At 40.8% G+C, this 13,779-nt stretch overlaps 1 protein-coding gene across 1 annotated transcript in view; it reads left to right on the top strand.

Moving 5' to 3' along the window:
• Nucleotides 1–12,913, top strand: part of MTHFD1 (methylenetetrahydrofolate dehydrogenase, cyclohydrolase and formyltetrahydrofolate synthetase 1) — a 38,173-nt gene extending 25,260 nt beyond the window's left edge. Inside the window, exons 19-28 of the mRNA XM_054400087.1 lie at nt 2,423–2,491; nt 3,033–3,144; nt 3,307–3,446; nt 3,883–3,924; nt 4,962–5,062; nt 5,593–5,770; nt 7,426–7,533; nt 8,764–8,916; nt 12,521–12,629; nt 12,806–12,913. Coding sequence (XP_054256062.1) covers nt 2,423–2,491; nt 3,033–3,144; nt 3,307–3,446; nt 3,883–3,924; nt 4,962–5,062; nt 5,593–5,770; nt 7,426–7,533; nt 8,764–8,916; nt 12,521–12,610 — 993 coding nt within the window. The 3' untranslated portion in view covers nt 12,611–12,629; nt 12,806–12,913. The remainder of the gene's footprint in view (nt 1–2,422; nt 2,492–3,032; nt 3,145–3,306; nt 3,447–3,882; nt 3,925–4,961; nt 5,063–5,592; nt 5,771–7,425; nt 7,534–8,763; nt 8,917–12,520; nt 12,630–12,805) is intronic.
• Nucleotides 12,914–13,779: the final 866 nt, after the last annotated feature.

Here is a 13,779-nt window from a genome sequence, read left to right as displayed (position 1 = left end):
TGTGCTGTGTGTCACATTAAAGCTAGCACCATGGAAATTAATGGGGAACTACACAGTGGCTTCTAGGTAAAAGACATATTCATGATTCAGAACTTAAAATGCATCCTGCTGGACGTTTTGCTTCTTTGGCTCCCTGGAGTGAGGAAAACATTGAGCAGGAACAAAGCCTTTTGCAAATTTAATTACAAGTAATGAAATATCTTATTCTGAGAGGCTGTGAATGCTATAAACGCCAAACCCTTTGCAAAAAGTACAAGGTCTCCATAAGGCAGCCTTTGATGAGGGACACAAATCCTTCATTTCCACTGCACGAAATGCTGATAGAGTAGCACTGGCGATGTCCATTACCAGCATGTAAAGCAGTAGTTGCAAGCTGCACACTGTCTGCAGCTGTCCATACCATAATTATTAGTATGGCTTTTGCCATGTTTGAAGAGTATATCAGTTAGCACTCTCCCAAATAACGATGCTTCAGCATGGTTTCAGGGGAATAGCCTGTGCCCCAGATGATTTTTCCAGTAAGTGTTTTGAGGATGGCAGTCCTGTTTGGACAAGGGAAGGGGGGTTCATATCTGTATGTGAACTGCGCCCTGACATCTGGCCTTAAGGCAGAGAAGAGGCTTATCAGGACTTCTGCACTAGTCAACAGAGATACCATAATGGTTCTTACTGCTGTCCTGTACAGTAGATATTTGACAGCCTGCTTTGCACAAGACAAAAATATTAACAGTATTGGGAATTTGCATGATGTGGTGTTCATGAGGTTTGTCTTGTGTTTTCTGATAAAACATGTCCAGTGGGATAGAAGAATCCACAGGGTGGGTATCCTGACCTGCAAGGTGGGACGCAGTTTACCCAGCTCTTTCTGTCTTGCTGTGGTTCTTTGTTTGTTTGTTTTCTTGTGTGGTTTTTTTTTCGTTTCACTTCTTCCCAGGATAAGCCTAAAAACAGTAAATTAGCAATGTGGCCTGACTCTGGCCTTGCAGGAAAAAAGGCTAGGCCAGGAACCATTTATCTGTAATTGTCCTTGTGTGAGACATTTGTTAGGAGTGAGGAAGGGCATGTGCCAACAGTCTGTAGGCAGCTTTTGAGATTTTAATTCCTACTGCTAGCATGCTGCCAGTTTAACCTTAAGTATCTGAGTTAAACTGTGTTTTGGAAAACAGGAGTCTCCCCTGCTGCTCATCAGCAGTGGAGGCAGATGGTGCTTGGGTAGGGATTTGCTTTGAGTTTTACATAGAGTCCAGGTGATAGAAGTCTTTAATCTCAAGATTTCTATTACTTTTAAAAATCTCATTAATTTTGTCCATTACAACTGCAGAATGGAAGACTGGCTGTATTAGACCTGTCCAATAGGTTCTCTTGAATGTTAATGTTAGCACTGATGGCAGCCATTGGCTTGCATCACTAGGACTGTGTTACATACTCCTCATGCAGGCAGAAACTTGGTGATTGCAGAGACCAGTCTGGCACAAGATATCTGTGTCCTTCTGCTGCGATATAACCAATGTCATGAGTGTGTAACCAGAAAACAAACACACACACACAAAAAAAAAGAAAAAGCTGAGGGGAACATGTGGTGTAAAAACCTGGGATGTATTGAAGTGCTGCTGAGTAACACAGGCCTGAAAAGTCACCATGGAAATCTTGCTCTGTAGCTTTCATTATTCTGGAGATGACTGAAGTTTAAATCTTATCCATTAAATGTTAAATAAGCTTTCATGTGGCAAGATTGAAACTAATAAAACAAAGCAGTGAATGTCTTTAAAAAAAAAAAAATTAAATCTTTCCTATAATTGAGTGCTGCAATCCAATTGAAATTAAAAGGGAAGAAGAAATCATGGCTAAAGATTTTCATGACTGCTGTGAACACTTGACTCAGAACCCATGACAGCGATTGTAGTTACTTTTGCAAGTGCTGGGTAACAACCAGCATAGTTTCCACTGGACTGTGTCAGTCACAAGGGTTACCAAGCCATCATTTTCTCTTCACAAAGCAGATGTGGATGAAATCACAAGCTTTCATTTTGCAGTAGGGGATATTGCTGCACCCCAAGAAAACATGAGCACAGAGGTTCACTTTAGAAGGTATTTCTGCACAAGAGGCTTGTGGATGATGATGCAGCTTGTTATTACATTTTAAGGCCAGTATGGAAAGCCTAACTGCTGAAAAGGGAAAGGAAAAGGTCCAAAACAAATCTGCATGAAAAACCTGCAAAAATTGCTATGGGCTATAGCAAACCATATGCATCTATGGGTTACTAACCTTGGCAGTTGTTCTTTATGCCTTCACTATAAAGTGGTGGTGAGGCAAGGTCCTGAAAGCTCACCAGGACAAAAGCAGAGCCTTGACACTGCATAGGAACTGTCTCATAGTCTTGGTACATCTCAAAACTGATTACTGTCTTTTTTTTTCTTGTAGGGAGTGACTGGTGCTCTGGCAGTCTTGATGAAAGATGCTATTAAGCCAAACCTTATGCAGACACTGGAGGTGAGCACAGATGATTTCCTATACATGCATTCTCAAAGCCAAGAAGCAACCAGTTTAGTTCATTCATTGCATCCAGCATGGTGTCACTTAGAGTTGGAGGTTTACTATGGTTTCCTACCCAAGGTTCAGGGCTAGGGGTGATGTCTTTCTAGGTCTGCCGTTGGTGTGTAGGGTGACCACAAGGAAATGCACTAAACTTTACTGTTTACTCTGTTCTGCTTGCCTTTAATGCCAGGAAGTATTTTGGGAATCTAAGTGGTGTTGAAGAAAGATAAAGGCAAAGAGTTGCTGGGATTTAGCCATCCTTTTCCTAAGCGGATTAACATCTCCACTTGTGTGGCTTATTATAATCCTGTTTGCCCTGTAGTCCTTATAACTGATAGCAAATGTTTGATCAGAAGGCTTTAAGATCTGTCTTCTAAAAGCATTTTTCTTTACCTTCAGGTGCCATAGTACTTAGCTCCTGAAATACTGTAGATTTGCTAAATTGTGCTCTCTGATTTTCTTTTTCTCTCTGTCTCCCACATGTGCCCCTTTTTAGGGGACACCAGTGTTTGTTCATGCTGGACCTTTTGCCAATATTGCACACGGGAATTCTTCAGTATTGGCAGACAAAATAGCACTGAAGCTTGTGGGTAAAGAGGGTTTTGTTGGTAAGTGTGTTTGTTGTTTGGGTCACAGGGAGGGATCTGCCTTCTTTTATCATGACTATCTTTGGGGTTTTTTGTCTTGGAAGAAGCATTTGATTTCTGCAATCAGAACATGATTTCTGCACCCAGCAACCCCTCACAAGCTTCTTTTAATGTCTACTCTAGTTACAGAAGCAGGATTTGGTGCAGACATAGGCATGGAGAAATTCTTCAATATTAAGTGCCACTATTCTGGTCTCCGGCCTCACGTGGTGGTGTTGGTTGCTACTGTCAGAGCACTGAAGATGCATGGAGGAGGCCCTGCAGTAAGTACTGGGCAGTTTTCTTTAGGTCTTAGGGGGTGTTACTATTTTTCTGATCCAGTCACTTAAAGTGCTGCAGGGTTTGATACACTTGTGACTGTTCAGGTTGCAGTTGTAAAAGGAATCCACCTGTCCCTGTTGCTTGTAAGCTGCGTCACTGTAGTGTGTGACAGGTACATGCTTGCTTGTTTTACTGTCCTAATGAAGTGCTTATATGCTGGGCCACTCGTGATATTACCACAGTCAATCATTTGTTGTATTGTTAGTGCATCTTGCAGTCTTCTATTTATTCTCTTTTTAATTTCGCCTGTATAAAAAAGCATCAGCTTGGAGTTGAATGTTTTATGTTGATGCCATTTAATAAGAATCATGTGTGAATTGCTGTCCTGGATAAAAATCTTACCCATCTCTTTTTATTCCTTTTTTTTTTTCCTCCTAGGTCACTGCTGGGGTACCTTTGCCAAGGGAGTATGTGGAAGAGGTAACTTTCTTGAGCTGTTGTGACAATTGGCCAACTAACTGCAGTCATGACACAATGTTGTCATGCAGTGCACACCTGGGTAGCTAATGTGTCATTTCTGTAGCTACCAGGGAAATGCTTTCTCATGCAAACTATAATCTTTTTTATTTTTTCCTTTTTAAATTAATGATGTTACTTTGGCTCTGCTCTTTCAAGCATACATTGTACTTGACCTAGCAGTATTCAGAGCCTTCTCATTTCTTCTGAGCTCATGCAATTGTCTGTACACTCAATTTTTCATAGTAATACTTACTCTGTGTCCCCTGACCCTCTCAGTATGAGGTAATTGCTTAGATGAAATATTGTCTCTGAAAATATTCAGAGTGCCTCTCTAATTACTCTCTGAGCAGCAACAGTTTCTGGTTCTATTCCCCCAACCCCCTCTTTTGCAAGCAGAGAGGAAGGTGAACTAAAGTCTCTGCTCTTCTATCCTTGTGCCTTAAATGGTTGTGTGCACTTGGATAATTGGTCTGACTCTTTACACTGCTGCAGCTTTTTCCTGTTTTGGAGCTTCTTTGCATAGGAAGGGATAAAGTATCTGAATTTCCATGAACAGTCTCTGATGTTGCAAAATGTAAATATGTGTGAACCAAAAGCCATTGCCTCAGACTTCAAATAAGTGTCATAAAATTCACTGCTAATGGTATTTAATACATACAGAGGAATGTGTCAGAGAGGAAAATGAGGCTTTACTCTGGGGAGTTAATGAGCATGAGTATTAACTTACTAAGAATTATTAAAAAAAAAAAAGATAAAAGATGATTTCTCTTGCCTTGGCAGCTGAAACTAGTGATCGTTAGAAACAGTCATTCCTTTTCCTGTCTTCCATCCTAGAGTAGGCACTGATCTGGACTTTTCAGAAAGCCACACTGGGGATTTGTCTTTGATTTCATACCCATTTTGACATTTTTATCATTAGCTGTGGACATAATGGATTTGGAACAAAAGTTTCACCACTCCTGTTAAAATGTGCTTCCTGCTTGCTCTCTTCTTTGCAGAATCTTCAACTGTTGGCAAAAGGCTGTAGTAACCTGAACAAGCAAATCCAAAATGCACAGATGTTTGGTGTTCCAGTAGTGGTGGCCGTCAATGCTTTCAAGTAAGTCATACTGCACAGGAAAGACAATCTGTGGGATGGCTTCAAACTGGTGTGTTAAAGCTGATGCCATTGAAGCAGAGTAGATAGCTAAGGATTCTTCATCTGAAGTAAATATATATTGTCTGATTTGGAGAAATACAGAGTTCAGCTTGTTGTGTGCACGTGATATAGCACCTCTGAATCAGCAAAAGAAGCACCTTTTTGAGTTTGCCTCTGAAAACAGAAGTCACATTGCCAATACCAGGCAGATACACCAGAAAATCTGGAACACTGCTCAGTCGATAGTCATGGATTTCTGCATGCAGATCCAGAGCTACCTGTTGCTGTCTTTCCTTCTGTGGAGTAGCTTCTTTCACCAAAGTGGAGAAGGTTGTGGTGATAGCCCCTCAGCAGCTTCCTGTTGGTTGGATTCTGTGATTTCTTTGGGCAACTTTTGGGTGTTGCCAACAAGAGTGAAAAATTATTGGAATGAACAGGTAATTTACTTTGTGTGCATTCTGGTGTAAATGCATAGACCTTTTTCTTTACAGAACGGATACAAAGGCAGAACTGGCCCTTGTAGTGAAACTGGCAAAGGAGGCGGGAGCATTCGATGCTGTGGAGTGCACTCACTGGGCAGAGGGAGGTAAAGGAGCACTTGCACTGGCCCGAGCTGTTCAGAGAGCATCACAGACACCCAGCAACTTCAGGTTCCTCTATAACGTAGAGGTAAGAACTTGCATCGTTACAGAGGTACTTTGTAAGGTGGAGATCAGTTGCTGCTCTGTGAAACTGAGAATTTCTATTTTAGAACATAACATTTACTTAACCATTCTGTTGCCCAGGGAGGTGGTTGAGGCCCCATCCCTGGAGGTGTTTAAGGCCAGGCTGGATGAGGCTCTGGCCAGCCTGATCTAGTGTGAGGTGTCCCTGCCCATGGCCGGGGGGTTGGAACTAGATGATCCTTATGGTCCCTTCCAACCCTGACTGATTCTACGATACTCAAAGATCATGTTAGTCAGTTCTTGTTGTTTCAATTACCCAGTGAAATATTGCTTACTTTCAGAAAGGCTGAGGGAGCTGGGACTGTTTAGCCTGGAGAAGAGGAGGCTCAGGGGCGACCTCATTGCTGTCCATAACTACCTGAATGGAGGTTGTAGCCAGGAGGGGGATTGTCTCTTCTCCCAGGCAACCAGCACCAGAACAAGAGGACACAGTCTCAAGCTGTGCCAGGGGAAGTGTAGGCTCGAGGTGAGGAGAAAGTTCTTAACGGAGAGTGTTGTTAGACATTGGAATGCGCTGCCCAGGGAGGTGGTGGAGTCACCATCCCTGAAGGTGTTCACATGGCACTTGGTGACTTGGTTTAGTAGTCATGAGTTCTTGGGTGACGGGTTGGACTTTAATGATCCTTGAGGTCTTTTCCAACCTTATTGATTCTGTGATTCTGTGACTCTGCTAGAGATGATAAACAGGTTTCTACTGTGGCAGCTGCATTCCAGGGAATGGGGCAGTTTAGTTCCTGAACTTGAGAGATATGCTATCAGAGCATGGAGAGGAACAAGACTGGCCAAATCTGTTACCCTACTGCAGAGTTCCTAGGTGCACTTGTTGCACAGGGTGTAATTTATACACCAGGCCGTGGAACAGAATTTGCCCATTTTTAACGTTTTGTGGTTTGTTGTGAGTTTTTTCTCTGCAAGTAAGGCCTATGGAGTCACAGTGCAGGTCAGGGTAGAAGAGAGAGAATGTGTGGGTGTATGTGTGTATTTCTAATGACTTTGCAATGGAGGTAATGAAGACACTGTTAGTTCCCAGATTATGGGCTGAATCCTCCTTTAATAGCAATCATTTATTCAAGAAGCTAATGAGATAGAGAGCTATGTCATTGTATCTATTTTAGCTCTTTAACAGATGCTGTCATTTTTTTTTTCTTTAACCTGTTTTATTTGTGCTTTTATTTTGCCATTAACTTGTATTTCCTCAAGTTATTTTTTTTGTCCACTTTTTTCTTCAATTTGAGAGAAAATAAAATGCCTCTTTTGCAGTAGGGGTACTTAACATATGAGCACAGTTTATGAGAAATACTGGTGTGTATCTTTTTGTTTGTGACTGTAGTAAACTAGCTTTGACCTCTTAGAAAAGAAGCAACTGCAACAAGATAAATGAAATGTGTTTTGAAAAGCCTCAGATTTCTGTTTAGCTCTGGGAATAGCTTTTCTGTCTGCAGATGATGGGAACAGCTCTTCTACCTGCAGATGGGCACTGTGCAACATGTATGAAGGATCGTGAAGCTGTCGTAACATTACAAATGTTTGTAGATTGGCCATACTGACTTGCCTGGTCTTGCTTGGTTTTGTGGCTTGGTTTTGTTTTGCCTTTTCTAGCTCCCTGTTATAGATAAGATCAGACTTATTGCACAGAAGATCTACGGGGCAAGTGACATTGAGCTACTTCCGGAAGCACAGCAGAAAATTGCCTTGTACACTAAGCAAGTGAGTTTTCCACATTACTTGATACCAGTGGTGCTTTTTGTATAAAATACTGAACAGAGAGGTTCAAACTGCATGTGAAGGGAATCATCACTCCAATTAATGTCCTTGCTCAGGACTCATTGGATGCTGCTATGGCACAAGAAGAAGAAGCAGTTGTATAGTGAGGGAGAAACTGGCCCTGGCTTGTGTTAGAGAAGACAGAACTCATCTAGCCCAGTAGCATATCTGTGTTAGTGTGTGGGGAGAGGAGTGGTAGGTTTCAGTGATCTTTCTCTACTGTACTCTTTAATTCTCCAGCGATTTGGGAATTACTGAACTACAAGTGATCACACTGGTGCTAGTCTCTGATGGTTGGAATTTTTTATCTTGTTCCACTGAGTTGTCTAATCAGTTTTTGAGCCTGTATGGATTTTTGGCAGTCACAGTTATGTTTGGGGAAAGAGTTCCACAGGTGATACAAAACTTCTTGTGGAAAATAGTCTACTTTTACAACTTTTGAACCTGGCACCTGGTTGCAAATTAGATGATTTCTGTTGTTTTCTTCTTCTGTTGTTGTCTGATGGTCTTCTCTATCATGAAATTCTTGAGAATTTTCCTGCTTCTGCATTAATGAAGGTCTGTAAAGGGCATTGAAGGGCCATGTGAGAACTAGACATTTTTTGTTTACAAATTGAATAGTTGCGTTTCTGCAGTCCATTTACTGCTGCCATGTATAATTTCTTGATTTCATGTTTCTTGTATATTCCTTTACAAATCTATCAGAATACCAGAACCATATAATTGCTGCTTCCTCATGACGTCCAATTACATTGATCAAACATTTCTAATTAACTGACCTCAGCTGAACAAGTACTGCAGCTCTGGGCTGTATAATGTTTGGAAAAGAGTAGAAAGTAAGTTAGCTATCAAGATTATATATAGAAGACTTCCATACCATTAATTTTTTCCTCAGTTGGATGTGCTGGAGGCTGTTTCTTTAATGGATCTTGTAGTGGATTTCTTTATTACTTAGTGAGTGGTGGGAGGAGAGTTTGAGAGACATGTAATGGGCATGCAGAATGGACCATGGCTCTGGCAGGCTGCAGATGAAGCGTTTTTTAAGGAGTAAAACATCCTGATATAATACCTGATGTCTGCAGAGAATGGTAGAAGAGAGCAGTTACATTTGTGTACAGGAAAGGTTACTGGGTTTTCATTTATTTCTCTCTCTCTTCTCATTGCCTTTGCTAGGGATTTGGAAACCTGCCAATCTGCATGGCTAAAACTCACCTGTCATTGTCTCATGACCCAGAACAAAAAGGAGCACCCACGGGCTTTATTCTGCCAATCCGAGATGTTCGAGCCAGCGTTGGTGCTGGATTCCTGTATCCACTCGTAGGAACGGTATGTGATGGAGTGAAACCCTCAGCTGTGGGGTGAGGGGAGAAACCTTCATGTGCACTCCAGTGAGCAGTTACAAAAGAGATACTAGATTAAGAGACTCTTTGGTGTTTACAGTTGGTGTTTTAACAGTCTTAGTTTAACAGGTGTTAGATTCCCTTACTAGGTTTTTTTTTCACGGGGGAAGAGGGAAGCTGAAATAGACCACCTGCACACTTAGCAAGTCCCCAATGTACTCCTTAGATTCCAACTCCTTAGATTCCACATGTTTGTTGTCTTGGATTTCAAGGAAAAGATGCACTCTGTAGCTAATGAAATCTGGAACTGCAGTCTGGTAGCAGTGATGGGAGAAATCCATGGCCTGCCTAATTGCTGTTGTATCTTTGTGTTCCTGATGAAAGCACTTTTCAGTATTGCAGGTGAAGTCTGTGTGCACATGCAGATCAAGGCATAGTAAGACAGCTCCAAATCTTACAAAGCAAACAATTTTTGATGTAACACTTCTGAAGTGAAGCTAACCTATACTATTAATCATTTGTCAGTCTCCCTTCCCATTTGGTTTTCATGGTTTTGCTGACCCTCTGTTTGCTGTTCAGCCTGCATCAGTTCCAACAATTCATTTCACTGTTCCCTTGAGTTTTTGGTTTCTTTTCTTTTATGTGATTGGCATAATGTCAGCTGAAAGGAGAGAGAGTAGCTACAGTGGAAACAGGATCCTGGAACAGCTTTGACATGAATTTCCTGGCAGAAAGAGGAGTTGTGTGCAAAGTGCACTAACGTTCAGGTTTGCATCCAAACAAAGAACATTAGGATGAGAGGATTTACTGGGGGCTCTCTTCTGGGCAAATGTCAAGTAACTTGTTAGATTATTTTAGAGGATTCAGCAGTTGAAGCAAGCAGCTCTGTCCTTCTCTTACCTTTTTTCGCCTAAACCTTTTCCTGAAGTCTTCATGGCAACTTGTTTTTTTAATAAGCTTTCAAAAGCATTAGGGGTACATGGCTCTCATGATTAAGTTTGCTGATTTAAGAGTTGGATCCCTTCTTCCTTCAAATGCTACCTGTTGGTAGCCAAATATTGGATAACGTTTTCTGATAATTCTTTAAAAGAAAGAAAAAGTAGGTAAGGCTTTCCAGATTACCCAATGTAAATAACTGCATCCTGATTATAGTCTGGCTCATCCATCTTTCTAAAGAGTAATGTGTGTTTGGGCATAAAATGAAAGATAGCATGTTTCTTTACATTATTAATGGCATTTTCTTGCAAGCCAAGATTTAATCCAAACAATTACCTTTTTTTTTAATAAGCATTGCAGAAGGAAAGAGTACATGGCATTAACGAGCCCTACACAAAAGAAAGATGTTTGTAGACCTTACAATTAACATTTTTGCTCTTTTTTTTATGTCTTCAGTTTCTGTGAAGTTGGACTTTTTCCTTCCTGCTGCCATCCCTGATTCCTAATGTTTTCTTGGACACGTAGTAAATCAGTGTTAATTCTGCCAGAATTGACAGCAGCTCAGGAACATGAAGGTCACTCTTCTGTGGTGTCCACAAAGCCAGGGAAGAGATGCCTGTTTGAGAAGCAGTCCAGGGCATTTGGAATCAGATCCCTGTTTTAAACCCTTTCGGCAGGAGGTGTGTTAGCCTCAGAATAAGTTTTTGGCAGCAACCGTTGAACTGTGTGAGCTGAAAATTCAGCAAATATTTAGCTCTGTGAGAAGCTTTTATGAGAAATTTGTCTTGAACTTAATCACTGGTGCATGCATATTCTTATCTGAAGATAATCACAAAGGTATGACACATTTTATTTTTTCTCAGCTTCTGAGTTTTGGTTTTTTCCATTTCTGACATTAAGTTGAAGCTGTTGTACTTCAGTCAAATACTAGATTTAACTTTGAGCATGAAAGGTAATGAAAGTGAATGAAAATGTTGGTTTAAAATTGGATGGGTTTCTTTTCTGGTGGTGCTGATGAGTTGAAAACAAATTACTTATTCAGCTCTGGTTTTCAGTTCCTAAATCGCAGGTTTTGGATAGTTCCACAAGTGCAATAAATACATCTTTATTTGGTACTGGTTTTATTTAAAGTCTTGCAAGGGGATTGATGATATCTGTATGGTCTCATTTTTTTTCATGTAAGTAAACAGTGGGAATTGCCCTATGTTTTTTTCAGCAGATGTGGTATTGATGGGCCAGAGGATAGCGAATGAAAAGTTCATCAGCTCTGAAAATAACTGAGGGCATTAAGAATTGTAGGCACTTCTGAAGAAAATCAATAGCCTGGGTAGAAATTATCGTGTACTGCATAGAAATTCAGGGTTTAAGCATACTAAGTAATATAGCAGAGTAGCCACTGTGCGCTGCCCTGTGGATAGGAAAGGAGGAGAAATGATTGTTCCTTATGAAATAGAAAGTGCAAGAAATAGTAATGTCAGGCCCTTCTTCAGCAATATGGCACCTCCTACTCTGTTGAATATCACTGTTTCACCTCCTGCTGTGGCCTTTTATATCTGTAGGTAGAGAACTGCAAAGCTCTAGAATTCTTCAGTGATAGGTAAATAAGAACCTTCTTGCTCTGCATGGCTGGAGACTAGCAGTGACTATACTTGAAAACAGGAAAACCCTTCCAGCCACTTTGGATCTCTTAATACCTTGGCTCTTGAGAGAAAAATATCCATACAACTAAACGCAAAGAGGGTTTTCTCTGTAGCCCCTCTTTTTTTTTGCCGGGGAAAACAGCAGCTCTGACAGAATGCTGGTGCAGTCCTAGGACACATTAGAGAGTAGACTTCAAGTGGCTTTTACCTCCATGTAAGCTATGCAAGACCTGCAGTGACACATTATACGTGGGACTGGTGTTAGCACTTATAAAAGGCTTAGGAAAATGGAGTGGCACTGCAGAAGCTCCCTACACAATTTGCAGAACTGCAGAAAATGCCTAACCAACAGAGCTTTGCCTCCTTGCTGCTTCGCTTATTATCAAAAGGAAGATTGGGAGGTAATTTGATTAGGTTGCCAAAGAGATGTGTAAGTTACTGGAGATGGGCAAAACAATACTGACTGTGAAAGCTGAGGCTGGGTGATGCAGATAGAAAATGAGACCTTGGGTTTTTTATTAAAGGGATGAATGACCACTGACACAAACTACTGAGCATGGTCATAAGTTGCCCCCTGTTGTATAGCATCTGTGTTTAGCCTATGTGTCTGCTGGTCTAAATGTTGAGTTGGGGAAGGGAAGTCCTGCCCAGCTGCATTAGTAAATGAGGCCACAAATAATTGTCTCATCACAGCAGAGTCCATGAAGGTTTCTCTAGCAGTTAGCTGGTCAGGTGAGTATCTAAGTACTTTGCCAAATCTTGGGCTCAGTCACTACTAGAGGCAAGAGCCAAACTAAATCTTCATCATAAAAACCAAAGAGCTATGTACTCAGCCTGGACTTCCTGATTTTCACTGTGCTTCACATTGTTGAATGATGGTCATGCACCTAGTATGTACATGTGCAAGTAGCTGCATTGGTGATTGCCATCATGGCCTCCAGAAAGGGGTTTAGTATTATCTTCTGCATGGAACTGTGCTGCTTTCATTTTAACATTTTATCTTTTATTGTCCAGATAAGCACTATGCCAGGACTTCCTACAAGACCCTGTTTCTATGATATAGATTTGGATCCAGTGTCAGGAGAAATAAATGGGCTCTTTTGAAAGGAATTACTAACTGAAGGTAGGTATCTTCTTGAAGGCTCTCAATATTTGGGCTTTATTTCTCATCTTGAGATAATGGAATTAAGCTAATCTTAACATTATACCATATGCTTCCAAGTGACATTTGATTATAATGCAGCCTGAAAATTGCCTGCAGTACTTTATAATAGTAATTAAATTTATTTTTCTTTTTAGCTCCCAGAGAAACACCTGATGAGTCATGTAAACAGAACTATGCTCTGATCTTTTTAAGTCAAAACAAGATATGACTGAGAATATAGTGCAAGAAGTGACTGGAACAAGGAGTGTCAAAGAATCAACCACTTTAAATCTGTAACAATTTTTAAACTGCTGTGTTGCAAGGTAGTTGACCCCGACTGTGTAAAAGCACACTTCCCCAGCAAACCTCCTGCTTTGTAATTGTAGCTGAAGCAGAGTACAGAAGCTTGTGTTTAGGGACCTCTTCTGATTCAATGACATTATTTTAATAATTAAATATCCTAGAGCTGGAGCTGTTTTAAACAGTCTTGGGAACCTAATTGTCTTAGCCATAGGGCTTTTGTAGCATATATTATCTTTGAAAGTCTTGTATGCTGCATATTCTGACTTGCCATTCTGACTTCTGTGTTTCACTTCTCATGCTGTGGGAGAAACTGCTGCACTCTGAAACTGCACCAATGTCTTTTAAAAGAGGGAGCAAGGAGGAATCCTCTTTGCTTCTCATCTATCTCCAAAAGTGCTTATGCTCTCTTCTGCTGTGAATTACTCCTGCAGGCACCTGAGCCACGTCAAATTTCCCTTTTAGAAAGTCCATCTGTGACTACCATATTCTACTCTTAAAGGAAATTAAACCTCTGATTATCATACCTGTTGTAGGGAATGGATCTCTGACCCATATCTCTGGCTTCTACCAAATGTGTCTTTTAAACCACCTTATGCTCAACAGTAAGTACAGTTACACTGTTGATAAGCCTTCTTTCCTAAGGTACCATTTTGGTGAACGGAGACAATGTCAGTAGTGATCAAGTCACTTGTAGCAGGTTTTGTCAGCAGGCCAGAAATTATTTTGTAACATAAAAAGATTGCTGCTGCCAATTTTGTAACTAATGCAAATAAACTGGTAAATACTTCAAGTGCTTTTTGGGTTTTAATGTATGCGCTGAGATTAC

Source organism: Indicator indicator, chromosome 4 (genome assembly GCF_027791375.1).
Source record: "Indicator indicator isolate 239-I01 chromosome 4, UM_Iind_1.1, whole genome shotgun sequence".
NCBI lineage: Eukaryota > Metazoa > Chordata > Aves > Piciformes > Indicatoridae > Indicator > Indicator indicator.
The sequence above is the reverse complement of the archived record's forward strand: the minus strand, read 5'-3'. Positions and strand labels throughout refer to the sequence as shown.